The sequence below is a fragment of the Anopheles darlingi genome, chromosome 2 (genome assembly GCF_943734745.1).
Source record: "Anopheles darlingi chromosome 2, idAnoDarlMG_H_01, whole genome shotgun sequence".
NCBI lineage: Eukaryota > Metazoa > Arthropoda > Insecta > Diptera > Culicidae > Anopheles > Anopheles darlingi.
This window is the reverse complement of record NC_064874.1, coordinates 48653192-48666902: the sequence shown is the minus strand read 5'-3', so window position 1 is coordinate 48666902 and position 13711 is coordinate 48653192. Positions and strand designations below refer to the sequence as shown.

Below are 13711 nucleotides of genomic sequence, written 5' to 3'. Positions count from 1 at the left end.
CAGATGGATTTGACTGTCGGTGTGAGCTCCTCCGACTCACCACCGCTCATCATCGGTTGCTGTGGGATGGCGGCTGGCGAGTGTGCCGTGGGCACCGTTGTGGTGCAGTGCTGCGTCCCATCCTCACCCGGGACACCGTTGAGCTGAAGTAGATGCAACAGGAAGCTTCGGATCGATTCGATGATTTTCTTCGGCTTCGGATTGTAGGACAGAAACATGAAGAGCGTGACGAACGTGTAAAACAGCACTATCGTGACCGACATGGTTCGATCGTGCGGTTCGGTGCACCAGCAGTCTGTCGTTGAAAGCGAAAGAAAGGAAAAAGGGAAAACAGTTCCATGAGTGACGTAACAGTAGAGCGGGGAAAGGGTCTGGTCCCCTGTCCGGTGAGGGTAAGGAAGGCAGAGCGAATGCGAGAACGCAAAGGATCAAGGCCAAGGGCTCCCTCTCTCAGTGGAGCAGCGAGAGCTCAAGGTCAAAAACACTATTCTTCGCGTCGACTACGATATTCTTTTAAAGCCATTGGCATATTATGGCAATTGTGAAAGTTTGGTTTGGTAGCAATAAATTTTCATTGAAAGGTGTAACAAGATTAAACGAATAAATTGTGTATTTCAGCTGGTATAAAGCTTAATTTCAATTTACATTGAATTCTCCAATGTTTAACTGAAAAGGATAACATCTTTTCTGGAACATGAAAAAAGAGTCTTAATGAGATTTTTCAATTTCAATTATGTGTGATTTTCAATATTATCCTGAATTGCGACACAAATGATCTGTTAAATGAAAATAAAACAATTCTTAAACCTGTTAACAAGTAAAATTAACAGCTACACTTTTTATACTATTGATACTTGGATGGACAGCATCTATTGTCATTGTGTGTCTATACATTAAATCTACAATAATTAAATCTACAATCAATATTGCCTTAGTTTTTTTCTTTTGTATGTAAATGGAAGCTGAGGAGCAAAAAATGATATCCAATGAAATCATTTGAACGATAAGTAATACCTTCGTTGTCAAGAGAGATAAGAGATTCGGTGTGAGTTACCTTAACCGATCAATCGTGCACGATCAGAGGTAACTCGTCCGGAAGTTCAACCAAAAGAAACAGGATTAGTAGAACAGAAAGGGGCAGTTGGAATAGCAATATTGTATCTCGTTTTGTTTGGATGGACCATTGATAACAAAGTAAAGCTAATCTAAATAACCTAGCGAATACTTTTTCCATCAACCATTTTCAAGGGAAGGTCAGTAACCAAGGTTGAAGTGAGGCAAACAAGAGTCAACAAAATAGTAGTAGAAAGTCGTAATTTGCCACTTCAAACTTGGACTTGTGATAAACAGACCGACCAGTTTGTTTCGATATTTGGAAGTTGTTGAAACAAACTGTTTTCAAAATAAATGTTTTCTAGTCACAAAATGTTTCGGCAAAAATGTAGAGTCATAAAATATTCAAATAAACCCATAAGCAAAACTCCAAAGCACATCCAAAATTCGACCCATTTCGTGCCCGAGTTCGGGTGGGAGTCATCGTTTACTCACCGCACGCACCACGGTTGATGAGCCCGCCGCGGTCAACCTTCCTTTCTTCAACCTAAAACGCAATTCGACCGTGTGTTTATGACCGGCAATGGCATATGATAAGGCATGTTATCGGTATGATTAGCCTTCCAAACCAAACCAGGAACTGCAGTTCACCGAAAGGCCGCTTTCCTGGCCGCCTGGTCGGCATTCCGATAGCCTCGCCGACCGTGTGCAAATTGAGTGTTGGATTGCATTTCGAAAAAGGAAGGGAACGTCGCGCGCCGAGCGCTAGTCTAAAACTCCGTCCAGACGAGCAACAAAGTTATCGCGATAACTTTTGCTTAATTTGAGCAAAAGTTATCGCGATAACTTTCTCGCCCTACTGTTTACATACGATTTGACAGCTCCTAAGGGGGTTTTCACTCGTTCTCGCTTGCTCGCTGTCTACACGTGCATTCCAGTTATCGCGATAACTTCTCGACGGATTTGTATGGGATGACGTTTGTTTGCGAAGTTCTCGTCGAGAAATTCTCCAACATTCGTCATCGTCTGGACGGAGTTTAACGAGCACGCTGGTAAACCATTTTATCAGCTCCCAAAGGAGGGGCATGTTTATCAAGAAATTGATTGATCACGCCACCGACCGCGGCGGTTTCGCGACAATATAATGGCAGCGTGTGTGGGAACTGGCGTCACCCATGAGTAGTAGTCGGCCCGAAACTTGTTACAACTTGCAGCATCCCCTGAGTTGATCGCCGTTAATCGCGAGCAGCTGACAAACGATCCGAATCGAACCGAGCCCATCGCGATCGCGATCAAAACAATCAAAAGTGTGGCTGCTGAGCTCACACATTTCACACCCGAAAAACCAGCGACAAGCGAACCGCTCCAGTTCACTCTTGCGCCGCGGCGTTAATCGTACTACGCGCGGTACAGATCGCGCTATCGCACCGTGCCGCGGTGGGCGCGTTATTCGATCGCGGTTGAGCATACAGCAAGAGAACAAACGCGACGACGGTAACAACGCGCGATTCACGGTCACGGCCACGGCGCTGATGGCGGCTGATGCCGCTTGATGCCGCTCGCTGGCGTCCGCAAACACACCATAACACTTCTCACACAGAAGCACGGAGCACGGAGCGTTCGCACACAGCGCTGTGTACATTGTTGCTGCTCGTCCGCCTTCCGTCGGTCGCGGTTCGGAGCGCGATCTCGCGAGGGCGATCGGTTATGAAACAACAATGCGCGCACCACGAGATGGAACCGGATCGAATGGAGGGAAAGATGGATGGATAGATGAATGGATGGAAAGATGCTTCCACCACGGAACAGCAAACCTTGCCTTACCCATTGCTGCGGTTCTCTCTTCCGTCCTGCCGGCGAAAATGAAGGGATTTCTCCTGTAGTGATCGCGGAATTCACAGCAGAGCACACCAGAACCACCGTACACTAGCACGGTGGCGCATTGTTTGACGTCGCAGAAAATTTGGTCAATCTGGACGGCAAGACAATCCGCAGTACTCCTGTCGCTCCTGTCGCTTCTTGGTTTGGCTTATCAACGAGCGCCCGCGAACACGTTAGTGTTGACGGACAACAACTAATTCGGCAACACCACGACCACGAGCACGACCACGACCACGACCAATGACACCGCTGCTTGTCTCTCAGTACTCGGTACCGCTTCCCGAAGGTTCACCTGCCTCGATTCACCGGCGTACCCTTTCTGAATGGGCTCAATCGGTTGAGGCTTAATCGCTTTCAACCCGGATTGCAGTCCAGTGGCGATCAGACAGGAAGAAAAAAAGGAAACAACAAACCATCCTGCGGCACGACGACCACCACCGTGTATGCGAATCTCCGTGCCGCCAAACACAGCCACTACCTGTGCCGGCCACAGGCACCGTTGGCTGCCCCGTTGGCGGCCATCGCTGGTGGTGGTGGTGGTGGTGGAAGTTGAGCAGAGTGGCAGGTGGAGTGGCGGCTGTACTGGGGGAGAGCAAAATGTGATTAAAGGTTGCCGGCAGCCGCTACGGGCCCCGCTTGTTATCTATCAGCTGACCGCCAATAGCGGCAGCAGCGGCAGCACCACCACCACCACTACCATCCACACTGACTGTCGTGACGTCATGACGTCGCTTATCAATCGAGATGATGAGCGAAGTATGGCCCCTAGCGAGAGGGAGAGTCGTAAATGAATGGCAAGAACGAGCGATCATAAACAAAAATAAAAAAAAAACGGTGTGGAAAGAAACATACAGAGAGCGAAAGGGGTACGCGGGCGAGATCATGTGACTGATCATCGCGAAATGTTTGATTGAGAGCAGCGATGATGATCATCGGCATCAGCGTACCGCTCGCACTGCGGTGCGTGGTGTGTGCTGATTTTTAGGAGAACTTTGAATACATGATAATGTAGAAGACAAACAAGGGTTGTAATAGCGGGGGTGCATAGGTCTTTATTATGGCTAGCCAACGATAATCGTAACAAATCGATCGGTGTTGTGGGTGGTTTATGATTGCTGTAAAGGTATAGCGATAAGATTATACAACAACAACCCCTTTCCTATGCACATGTCACTTTCGTGCGCAACGAATTTGCGCATTTTGATTACGAAACCAAAAACAGAGAAGTGGTGCAAAGGCATTCGAAAGAACCCCCTACGAATGGCTGTTTGATGCTAGAATTTCAGTTGCTCCTGAACATAAATTTGCATCAACGTCCGGAATACCTAAAGGACAGGTTATCCGATCAACGGCTAAATCAGGCTATCAAATATCGGTTGTTCCTCTGGCCAGTTGCTAGACGAAGGCAATAACTGCGTTCAACATTGTCTGCATGCAAAAGCGCATGCTGTGACGTGAGTCTCCGACGCCATCTTCGTGTAAATCAAACTCCGTCCCAGCCTACCTGGATTGCACTGCGGCCGACTGCGTTGCGTCTTTGCCAGCACACGTGTGACGCTTGGCATTCGTTTGTTCACAGATCCGGTGGTCATCTCCCTTTCCTTTCTAAACGCTCTTTTCACCACCTTCGCCACCTTCGCCACCTTCGCCGATCGGTAAAAGTGGCTGGAGGCAGCCCCAAAAAATTGCGCTTTACCCCTAGAGCGCTTCGCGGAGATTTCAATGTCAAAAGGGTAATGATCGGGATCGGGTTACCGGTTTGCTTTGTTTTGGGATTTTTTTTTCAGTGTTTTCTTCGCTTAAAACCTCCTTGGGTCCGTCCAAGCGGGGGACTGAACGATCGTACGATGAGTGCCCTTGTGTGCGGGGAGGATGAGGGACGTCTGAGAGGATGAATCAGTGTGTGTGTGAAGAACCAGGGGAGACCAATGGGGAAGGGTTGAGAGTAGTGGGAACTAGTCTAAGGAGCGGTGTCCCGCACGATCTATTCGCATGCCCCCTTCCGCGCTTAGAAATGAGCCGGTTTTATAGCCTAAACGGCGTCGTCGTGTGTCGAGACCGTTTGCCTTTACGGGTGAGATGGTAATGATCATCATCATCATCATCATCATCATCATCACCGGCCGGGGAGTCGTCGCGAGGAGTTCTCGAACCACGTAGCAAAACAAGCGAACACCAAATGCCTGGCATATTATTTGCGTTTGCGTACTGTTGCTGCTGCTGCTGTTGCTGCCGCTGAGGGGTGGACTGAGAAGAAGCGAAGATCACAAGAAGACACCTACACCCCATACAGACCACACAGACACCCGTTCAGCTCACGATCTCAAGAAGAGAACCAGCTGCGCGGTGTACGAGAATGGAGCGGAAAGTGAAGACAAGCGTAAAATCACACGCAAAATGCTGACGATGATCATGATGCTGCTGCTGATGATGATGATGATGTTCATCGTATACGAACAATAAAATTGACTGCTTTCTACAGAAAGCAATCCACCGGGAGGTGGAACGTGAGGGAAATGCAGAGGTGTGTACCGGTTAGCACAGGGTTCGTCGCTGATCGCAGCACAGCAAGTCTTTCGTTTCGAGAGGGATTCTACCGAAGAATTCGCCGTTGTTGCTGCTGCTGCGCAAATTGGTTGAAGGTTGCGGTTGAGGACATACTACTTCGTCCGTTCGCGTGGATGATTACGATTCCCTGAATTGAGCCTAATAAGCATACGTAATAACGGGGCGTTCGCGCGAATACGGCCATATTTATGGCGAACAAATGGATGGATGGATGGATGGATGCTTCCTTCCTTTCTTACCGATCGTGGCCAGTGACAGTGAGTCAGAGGTAAAAGCCACGGAAGACATTTTGCACGGCGATCGAGAAAAGAAAATGGATCCATCCCGGCCGGGATCGGGAAGCGTTCTATTTTTAAAACCAATCAGCCTCGACGGTTCTAAGTTTTCAAGATCTAAACCCATTGATCGCACTGGTGATCGCGTAGGAACACCAAGTCACTCAAGACTAGCGTCTGGCTTCCTGGTTGCCGGCATTAGAGCCATAAACTTTCCGACTTCTATCAGAGCCATCAGGGCCATCCTGCCTCGCTGTCTGGCCGGTCGAAACACTCGCGCGGTAGTTGGAATTTCGGAATGGAATCGGATCCTAATTAAAAGGCTCGCTCCTCGCTCGAGAGAGGCTCGAGAACAGGTTTTGCTCCTTCGATCCTGCAATCCGGACGATCCGGACGATCCGGACGATCCGTACAGTGTCTAATTAAAAAGGCTCCTGTATTAGGCGTGCTGCTTGTGTTAGTCGCAATAGACCGTTTCTCTCGCACCATCTTCGCTTCCGTCTCCTGAGCTGGGCCTAGCAACTAAACAACCGGCGCGCGCCTGCCCGCTCGCTATTGTCGAGTATTTCATTTTCGAGAATCGAACCTTCGGCCATGGGCATGGAGGATCCGGAAGGGGAGGTGGCGGAGTTTGAGTTATGCTCCCCCTCCCCAGCACCGGGTGTTGAAACCAGAATGAAATGGAGCGCACGAGTCCCGGCTTCTTCTTTCTTTCCTGTCTTCTGGAGGGAGTCTTTTCTGAATCACGATCTATCCATAAAATATGCCTCCGAGCCTCGAGCACACACGCACACACACACACATACACACGAGGAAGCACATCCTCCTCCGTCGAAACAAGGCCAAGTGCGGATGCGGACGGATTTCGAGCGTATGTAAATGGATCTTTTCCCGTCTCGAAGCCGCGACGCGTCGAGTCCTATCGGATCGGATGAGAAGGCACAGCAGGATGATAATAAAATAGAATGTGTTCCAAGCAGCAGCAGCAGCAGCAACAGGGTAACCCCGCTCTCCTCATCCCATCATCACTCCGGCCCCGGCCATATCCTGCTCAGTTCGGTCCCGTGCGTGCGTTAATTGCGTTCGATTAGCGGCCAAACGGAGAGGGTGAGACGGCCTCCGTCTGTAATTTAGAGTCCGGTCGAACGGGCGGGCTGGCGGGCTTTTCGGGTCGCGGAAATGAAACTCTCGGTTTCAAAGTTGCGCCGATCGATTGTGCCGGATGAGATCGAAAGTTTCCACCCCCGGGCCCGGCCACACTCTCACCTACTTGATGGTTGCGAGGCGCCGTCTAGGCCAACCAGCCAGCCTAGACCGTCGTCAGCTGATGGTGCCTTCATTTCCATGCCAACCAGCTAGCCAGCCAGTCGGTCGGTCGGTCGTTCGGCCGGATTGCTTTGACCGATATTTCGATCTCACCAACGATGCTGGTGGTGGTAGTGGTGGTGAAAGGGCAGCGTAATGGGAGTTGGCGAAAAACTGTGTCACCGCGAACCGGCATGGCTTCCGCGACCCGCTTGGCCACCACGTGTCCGGTGAGAATTGGGGGGCGGGGAGAGCCTCAACATTGGCCGGAGCATTTCAGGCGCACCGCCACCTCGACCTAGGTCCACGACGCGAACCACGATTTGGGGTCTTCAAAAGACAGGTTTTTTCTTCGATCGTCCGTTCGTTCGTCCGTTCGTTCGTTCGTTCGTTTAGGTGTCCGTGTGGCCGACATTGGCCTCTGCTAGTTCGAGGTTCGTTTAAAGTAAGCCCCACAACAGGCAACGGACGGCACCTGGGCACCATTGTCGCTTTCAGCGCGTTGCTCAGTCGCGTTGAAGTTGCGAGCTGGCTGGCCAGCCAGACGGTGTGCGATGCGATGAAACTGAAAGCTCCGGCCGGCCGGCTGGCTGGCTGGTTGGCTGGTGGTTTGGACGAGGATTTAAATGGCACGATCGTCGGTGGTCGAATGAGGAGGAACTGCTTTGCTTTCTATACGCGACCCCAGACTGGGTGTTTCGCTTCGCATGAAAATGTAACCTTTCTTTGGTGAGCCTTTTTTGTGCCGGCTCTACTTTGTTGGGTTCGTTTGTTTTTTGTTGGGCTATTCTAATTCGTTGTTGGTGAACTAGATAAGGCGCTGCATCCGGAAATGTGGCGCGCGATTATGGTTGTTAATTATACGATTAATCAGTGATATTTGCTATCGAAAGGAGTTATGTCGCGGCCGGATTTTCAGAAAGTTCAACTTATTGCAACAGCAAAAAGTCTGTCTAGCGGAGAGAAAGGAAAATATCAGAGGTGAAGAATTATACTGTATCTTTCATAGGAGTGAATATGGTTTGGTTGCATTCGCGTGCTGTATTGAGGCCGCCATCGTGGATACAATTCAAATGAGCTTTCGGTCTCAGTGTCGAATGAGTGCCCGTTAGAAAACCCATCAAGGACTCAATACACAGCCGGATTGATAAATTGATTTAGAGAATGATTTTTCAACAATAAGCTTATGCCACGTTTTTGCTTATGCTTAATATGTTTATATTCTAATTTATGACATGGTTTTTCAAACCTAACGTTGTCGTAAGCACGCGATGGCGGCGGTTTGCACGGTTTAAAATTGAAGAATTGGTTTAGACAGCCAACCAAATGAATGAAAAAAAACAATATACAGCATTACATTAAATGCGTCGTCGATGAGACACTAGACTTTGCACACATTTTTTTGCAATAGCTAACAATCGAGAATAGTTGGAATTTAAACTGCATGGGTTATGGTAAGGATGATACAAAATTCACATAAATTTCACAATCGATAAATAGACCAGATTTCCAAGCTCTTCTGTTTCTTTTACTCTATTTATAAAGACAACCACTAATAGTGACCATTATCCAAGCATCATTAAACCAAGAAGTGTATTCAGATACCTTCGTAGATTGTGGCGAATGTATTGTAATTCAACAAATTAGCATAGGAAACCCTATTACACCCTATAATTAACAGCACTACTAATGTTCGCGAGATTGCAGAATTACTGTTGGAAACCAGTATAATACCAGTATAATAGCATCGATTCATACTCAGAGTATCTACATCATTGTTAGTCAGCTCTTCTCCTCTACGAACGATGAAATATCGTTCGTTTCTGTCAATCCACGCTCAAGCAACAAGACTAGGTCAGATTCGTCCGCTTTATTTTACTACACGCAAAAAAGTTCAACCAAATATAGTTCAAGTCTACATATTGTATGAATTTGAGAAAAGGTTTTCCAAAAACTCAATTTAATCCAGATACCTTTTGTGTCAATATGAACATTACGTTCGTGGTTTGTCTTACGCCGGTTTCAATCAAACCGAACAGCTAATACCACTAACTAATTTATAAATAAAAGTAAAAAAAGTATGTTTTGTGAAAGCTTCACTATATTTTAAGCACTAGAATTGCATTTAAATATCTTGATAACCAGAAAAGTTCATCCAAATGGTGTGCTGGATTCGAAAAGATTTAATGTTGCAGTTACAAGCTACAACCGCTACCAGCTAGGACAGCTTACTAGTTTTGAGCGTAGGATGACGATCCGTTTTCGTCTTCGGACTGCATCTGCGACCGGAGTTGGTGGCGACTACCTTCTGCATCACACATCGCATTAGCTCCGTGTTTGCTTTCTCCGATACATTAAATCTTATGCACGGCCCTAATCCCGACCGATACATTGCCTCGTGACACCGTGGCCAACTGAATGGCAAGTCGCAAGACCGATTGCCGGATCGGAAAACGCGCGCGCGAGACGCAGGGAAATTCCGGTTCCAAAGGCATGCCAACCCCAAGCCACGCGAGCGGCCGAACCGTTTCGGAGTCATCGATTAGCGATCGCGCGATCAGCACGGCGCCCACTGGAAGGGCCTCAATTGCGTCTCTCTTTCCCCGGCTCTTTCCTGCGAAACATTGTATTTCCCTTAGCTGTCATACCAGTAACATAATGAAGCGACAATGAAGGACAGCCGGTATGTGCTGCCGGTGAGGGGAGGACGGGGATCGCAACTCAATAACCCATCCGCCGGGTCGGATCGTATCGGATTGGCGCGGATGGTGGTTAGAAATTTCCCTTTCACATAAATGCGGCCGGCGCATAAAGCATCGGATGCGCGCACATCACCGGGTGGATGGAACCGGCTCCGGGGCCGGTCGGCTGTCGGGTCCCGCTTTTCGAAGGGTTTTTCTCTTTTGCTCCGTGCGTGAAAACGGTCCCCCGCGGTCGGTCCCGTGTACGTCGTGTATCTCTTGTACTGCTCGTGTGCTCGAGGATTCCCTCTGGGTAAACGAGTTTTCCGCACTTGATGGTTGGTGGCGACGACCACGGAGCCATTATCAAACCGCGCGCTCCAATGGCATTCCAACCTCAAACAGTGAAAGCCCCTTCGCTCCCCGAACGGTTTTTAGGGAAAAGGGAAATGCGTAGTTTTCACTATCACCTACCAGCCAGCCGCTGGCCATCAATTACCGCCGGATCGTCATTCATTCAAAGCGATCGGTCCCGGGACACCATCCACGTCCCGCTGGCCTGCCTCCATGCCTGCCTGCCTGAGACAGCGGACCATCCATTTGATGGCACTTTCTCGGCTTGCGCCACGATTGATTCGCTTCGATTGATCGATTGGCAGCTCGTTAGGGCGATAAACCGGACAAGGCGGTGGGGGAGATGCATAAAAAGGCACCGAAGGCACCAGAGTGCCATAAGTTTTCCGTGTTTTCTCCGCACGGTTTCATGCAGTTGAGGAGGAGGGGGCCAGAAAGAAAAAAAACGAAAGGAAATAGGAAAACATGCAGCAAGCCCGCAACGAGTTCGCAAAGAGTTGCATCACTCCTCAGCCTCGGAGAAGTTGCAGCCTCAGGTTTCCCGATTTGTCCCGAAGCCGAACGGTGGATGGATTCTGTATGACCACTAATTGCAGCAAATGGTGTTGGTGGAGAGTGTTTCGAGCCGTTCAGGGGTTCAAGATTGCGTCGGGAGGCGAAAAACATGAAGCGATCTTCGTGGACAGCAAGCGGCACCAAGGAACGTTCGTTTGTTCGCTTCAGTTCGTCGCAACATAACAGTCTGCATAGCTGTCTGGAGCCACGTAGCTGCGTAGTGGGGCCTCTCAATTAGATGGTGACTCTGGCTCGCTGGTTGGTACGAATGCTCTGGCAGCATGCTTCTGGATGCTTCAAGGATACGCATCGGACCAGATGTGTCTTCTGCACATCGGGATCCTCACATACTTGCTGCACAAAGAAACACACACACACACACACGCACACAATTGTCGGTTATTACTGTCATCATCTTCGTCATTATGTTTCATTATCAGTGTGATGGAGTAAATGTGTACCACGCGGGTGGTGGACGAGGGGTTCGGTGCCATTCCAGGTTGTTTTGCTGTTCGAGCCGGGGTTGGACTGCTAGGACTGCCGACTGGTCCGGATTGTTCTATCCGTCGATGCGAGTGCATACGGGACACATATCATGAAGACGCTTCTCTTTGTGGCCGAACTCGTGGAACATCTACTTCTCACCCTTCCAGAACGGAAGTACCGCACCTTCCTTTAATGCTGTTGCTGTGGTTTTTCTGGAATCGGAAGGAAGTTGTTGTCCATCCGCCAGCCAGCCACCCAGCCAGCCAGTCAGCCCGTGTTGTTTTGTTGTGTCTCGACTCGGTTGGAGCGCACACAAAAAAAAATAAATCCGGGACAACACTGAGCACGCGGTCAACGCCGGATAATGCTTCGGAACGCAACTTTTGGGACCCCAGACCCAGGGCGCAGCATTAAACTGCGAGCGCAAGCGCAACGGCGGCATCGATGGAATGAATGGAATGGAATGGATAGTAGGCGGCGTGGCCCTAGTAACCATTTTCCCGGCGAGTCGATTGTGTAATTCGATCCCGTAATTCGACCCAAAACGTTTGTCTAAGAACCTCAGAGGCTCAGGGAAATAGGTTTCCGGATCATGCAAACGCCCCGGGGGCCCGCAAACGCGAAAATTGTACCCGCGCAGCGTTTTGCCGAATTTCGCCGACGCCTGAGCACGTCCTTCGCGAGGGGAGAGAGAGAGAGAGAGGTGAGAGGGGTGTTCGCGGAATTCGGAACTCTGCTCCTCAATGGAAACGGACGTAAAAGCTGATATCGCAAGAAGGGTTGAATCTCGCGTAAAATTCCCCTAAAAGTCCAGCAAATCCAAAGAGGGACCTTGGACCCTAATTCCGGGCACCGCAAATGCTGCTGAGTTGAGGTATCGCTTATCACTTCACTCGCCTGGTGCACGGTCATCAATTCCTCGTTACGTTACGCTAAGGCAAAGGGGGTCCTCCAGTGGGTCAAGTATCAAAACAAACATCGAGCCGAGTCGGACCTGCCCGGATCGGCCAGAGTTATGTCGTGGTGTCGTGACTTTTGGCACAAAAATTGCATAAATTTGCTACGGTGCCAGTTACGGTGGCCGCGGTAGCAGTCCCCCCTCCCACCGGAGTCTAACAAATGAATGGCAAATCGAAAGCCACCGTCCTAAATGCCACCGGAGACAACTTGTTTTGCTGAATGACCGTGAGTATCGGAGTCGGAATCGGTAATGGTGCGCATGGTGCGGTGCTGACCGCTGCCCAGTGCCCGCCGTGCCCAACAAGCCAGATATCTATGTCGCCGAAGCAACCGCCAAACTGCATGCAGCACATCTCTTCTCGACACTCGTCGCGACCACTCAGTGCGTGCGTCAACCTCGAGAATGGGTTTGTTGACCAATTTTCACCCCGACGGCGTGGACGTGGCTGAAGAAGTGGTTGATATTGAATCTGAAATTCTAATTGCACACCAACCCAACGGTAATAATAACTGCCGATGGTGTAGGTGCCTTTGGGTGGTAATGATCCGTGGGGCTGGGGTGTGCGGATCGAGCACGCGCGCCAACGCGTGACGTGATAGCCAAAAACCGGTCCGACTCTATACCGCAGGCCTGCTGCAGGTTGTCTGGTTGGGAGGGGGGTGGTTTGAAGAGCTGCAGAAGCTGCCAGCAGAACGGCAGAACGAAGAACTCTAGACTCGAGGTTTCGGACGAAGACTATCCCCGTCAACCCGGGGCATGTTCTTCGTGTTAGCGGGAATAACCGATTCGTTCTAATGCTCGACTATCAGCGGCCGGGAGTAGCCGGGAACAGGGGCAGTTGTTAGCAAGGCCAATGGAAGCCGATGCGATCCAACTGCAGCAACTTCAACGCTCAGGTCTCGAGTACAATTACGCGTGTATAACGATCGTCCATTCTCGTCCAAGAGCCGTCAGATCCCTCCATTCGCGGCCTACAGCAGCAGCAGCAGGACGATGATGATGATAATGATGATGATGACGATGATGATGATGTAACTGTGGCCGCTACCTTCAGCAGTGTTAATGAAGAAACCAGATTTAGACCTCTGGTGTGGTACACGGTGGGTCTCCCGTGGTGTCATCTCGCCCAGGTTGTGTTCTCCTTGACGCAACGCAACGCGAACGAGCACTCGGAACGAGAAGTTGGAATGGATGGATGGACAAAGATGGACTCGTACGTACGTGCAACGGATGATGCACGCTGCAGTAGTTACCGCAGTTTAACCGCAACCGTTCGAGAGACTGGGATGACGGTGACGGTGACAAAGCACGATGAGAAGGAGGAGAACGGTGCTGGTGGTGGTGGTAGCTAGAGCTTTCCCTATCGTCCATGAGACGCGTCTCGCGTATCCCGGACGTATCTCTACTAGGTATGATTACAGTATCGTGCCCGTCGTCGTCCGTATCCGTCGACCGCTTGGTGGCGCTTGGGGTTTGTTCAATTGCCACACCAGAACAAGTGTTTAATTAAAGCAGCAGCAAAGTAATCGTTTCCCCGTGCTTGGAAGGGAGAGGAAGCCGGCTCCTCGGCTGGCGTCTGCTCGGTCCACGGC

At 50.0% G+C, this 13711-nt stretch overlaps 1 protein-coding gene across 2 annotated transcripts in view; it reads right to left on the bottom strand.

Moving 5' to 3' along the window:
* LOC125951874 (ecdysone 20-monooxygenase) overlaps positions 1–13711 on the bottom strand; it is a 30293-nt gene that overhangs the window by 2663 nt on the left and 13919 nt on the right. Inside the window, exons 1-2 of one of the 2 annotated variants that reach the window (XM_049680984.1) lie at positions 2878–3168; positions 1–295 (exon numbers count right to left, since the gene is read on the bottom strand). The exon at positions 1–295 is cut by the window's left edge and continues 294 nt beyond it. In XM_049680984.1, coding sequence (XP_049536941.1) covers positions 1–295; positions 2878–2881 — 299 coding nt within the window. In that variant the 5' untranslated portion in view covers positions 2882–3168. Of the gene's footprint in view, positions 296–2877; positions 3169–13711 lie in introns of those variants that run through there. The other variant, XM_049680985.1, reaches the window with a different exon arrangement.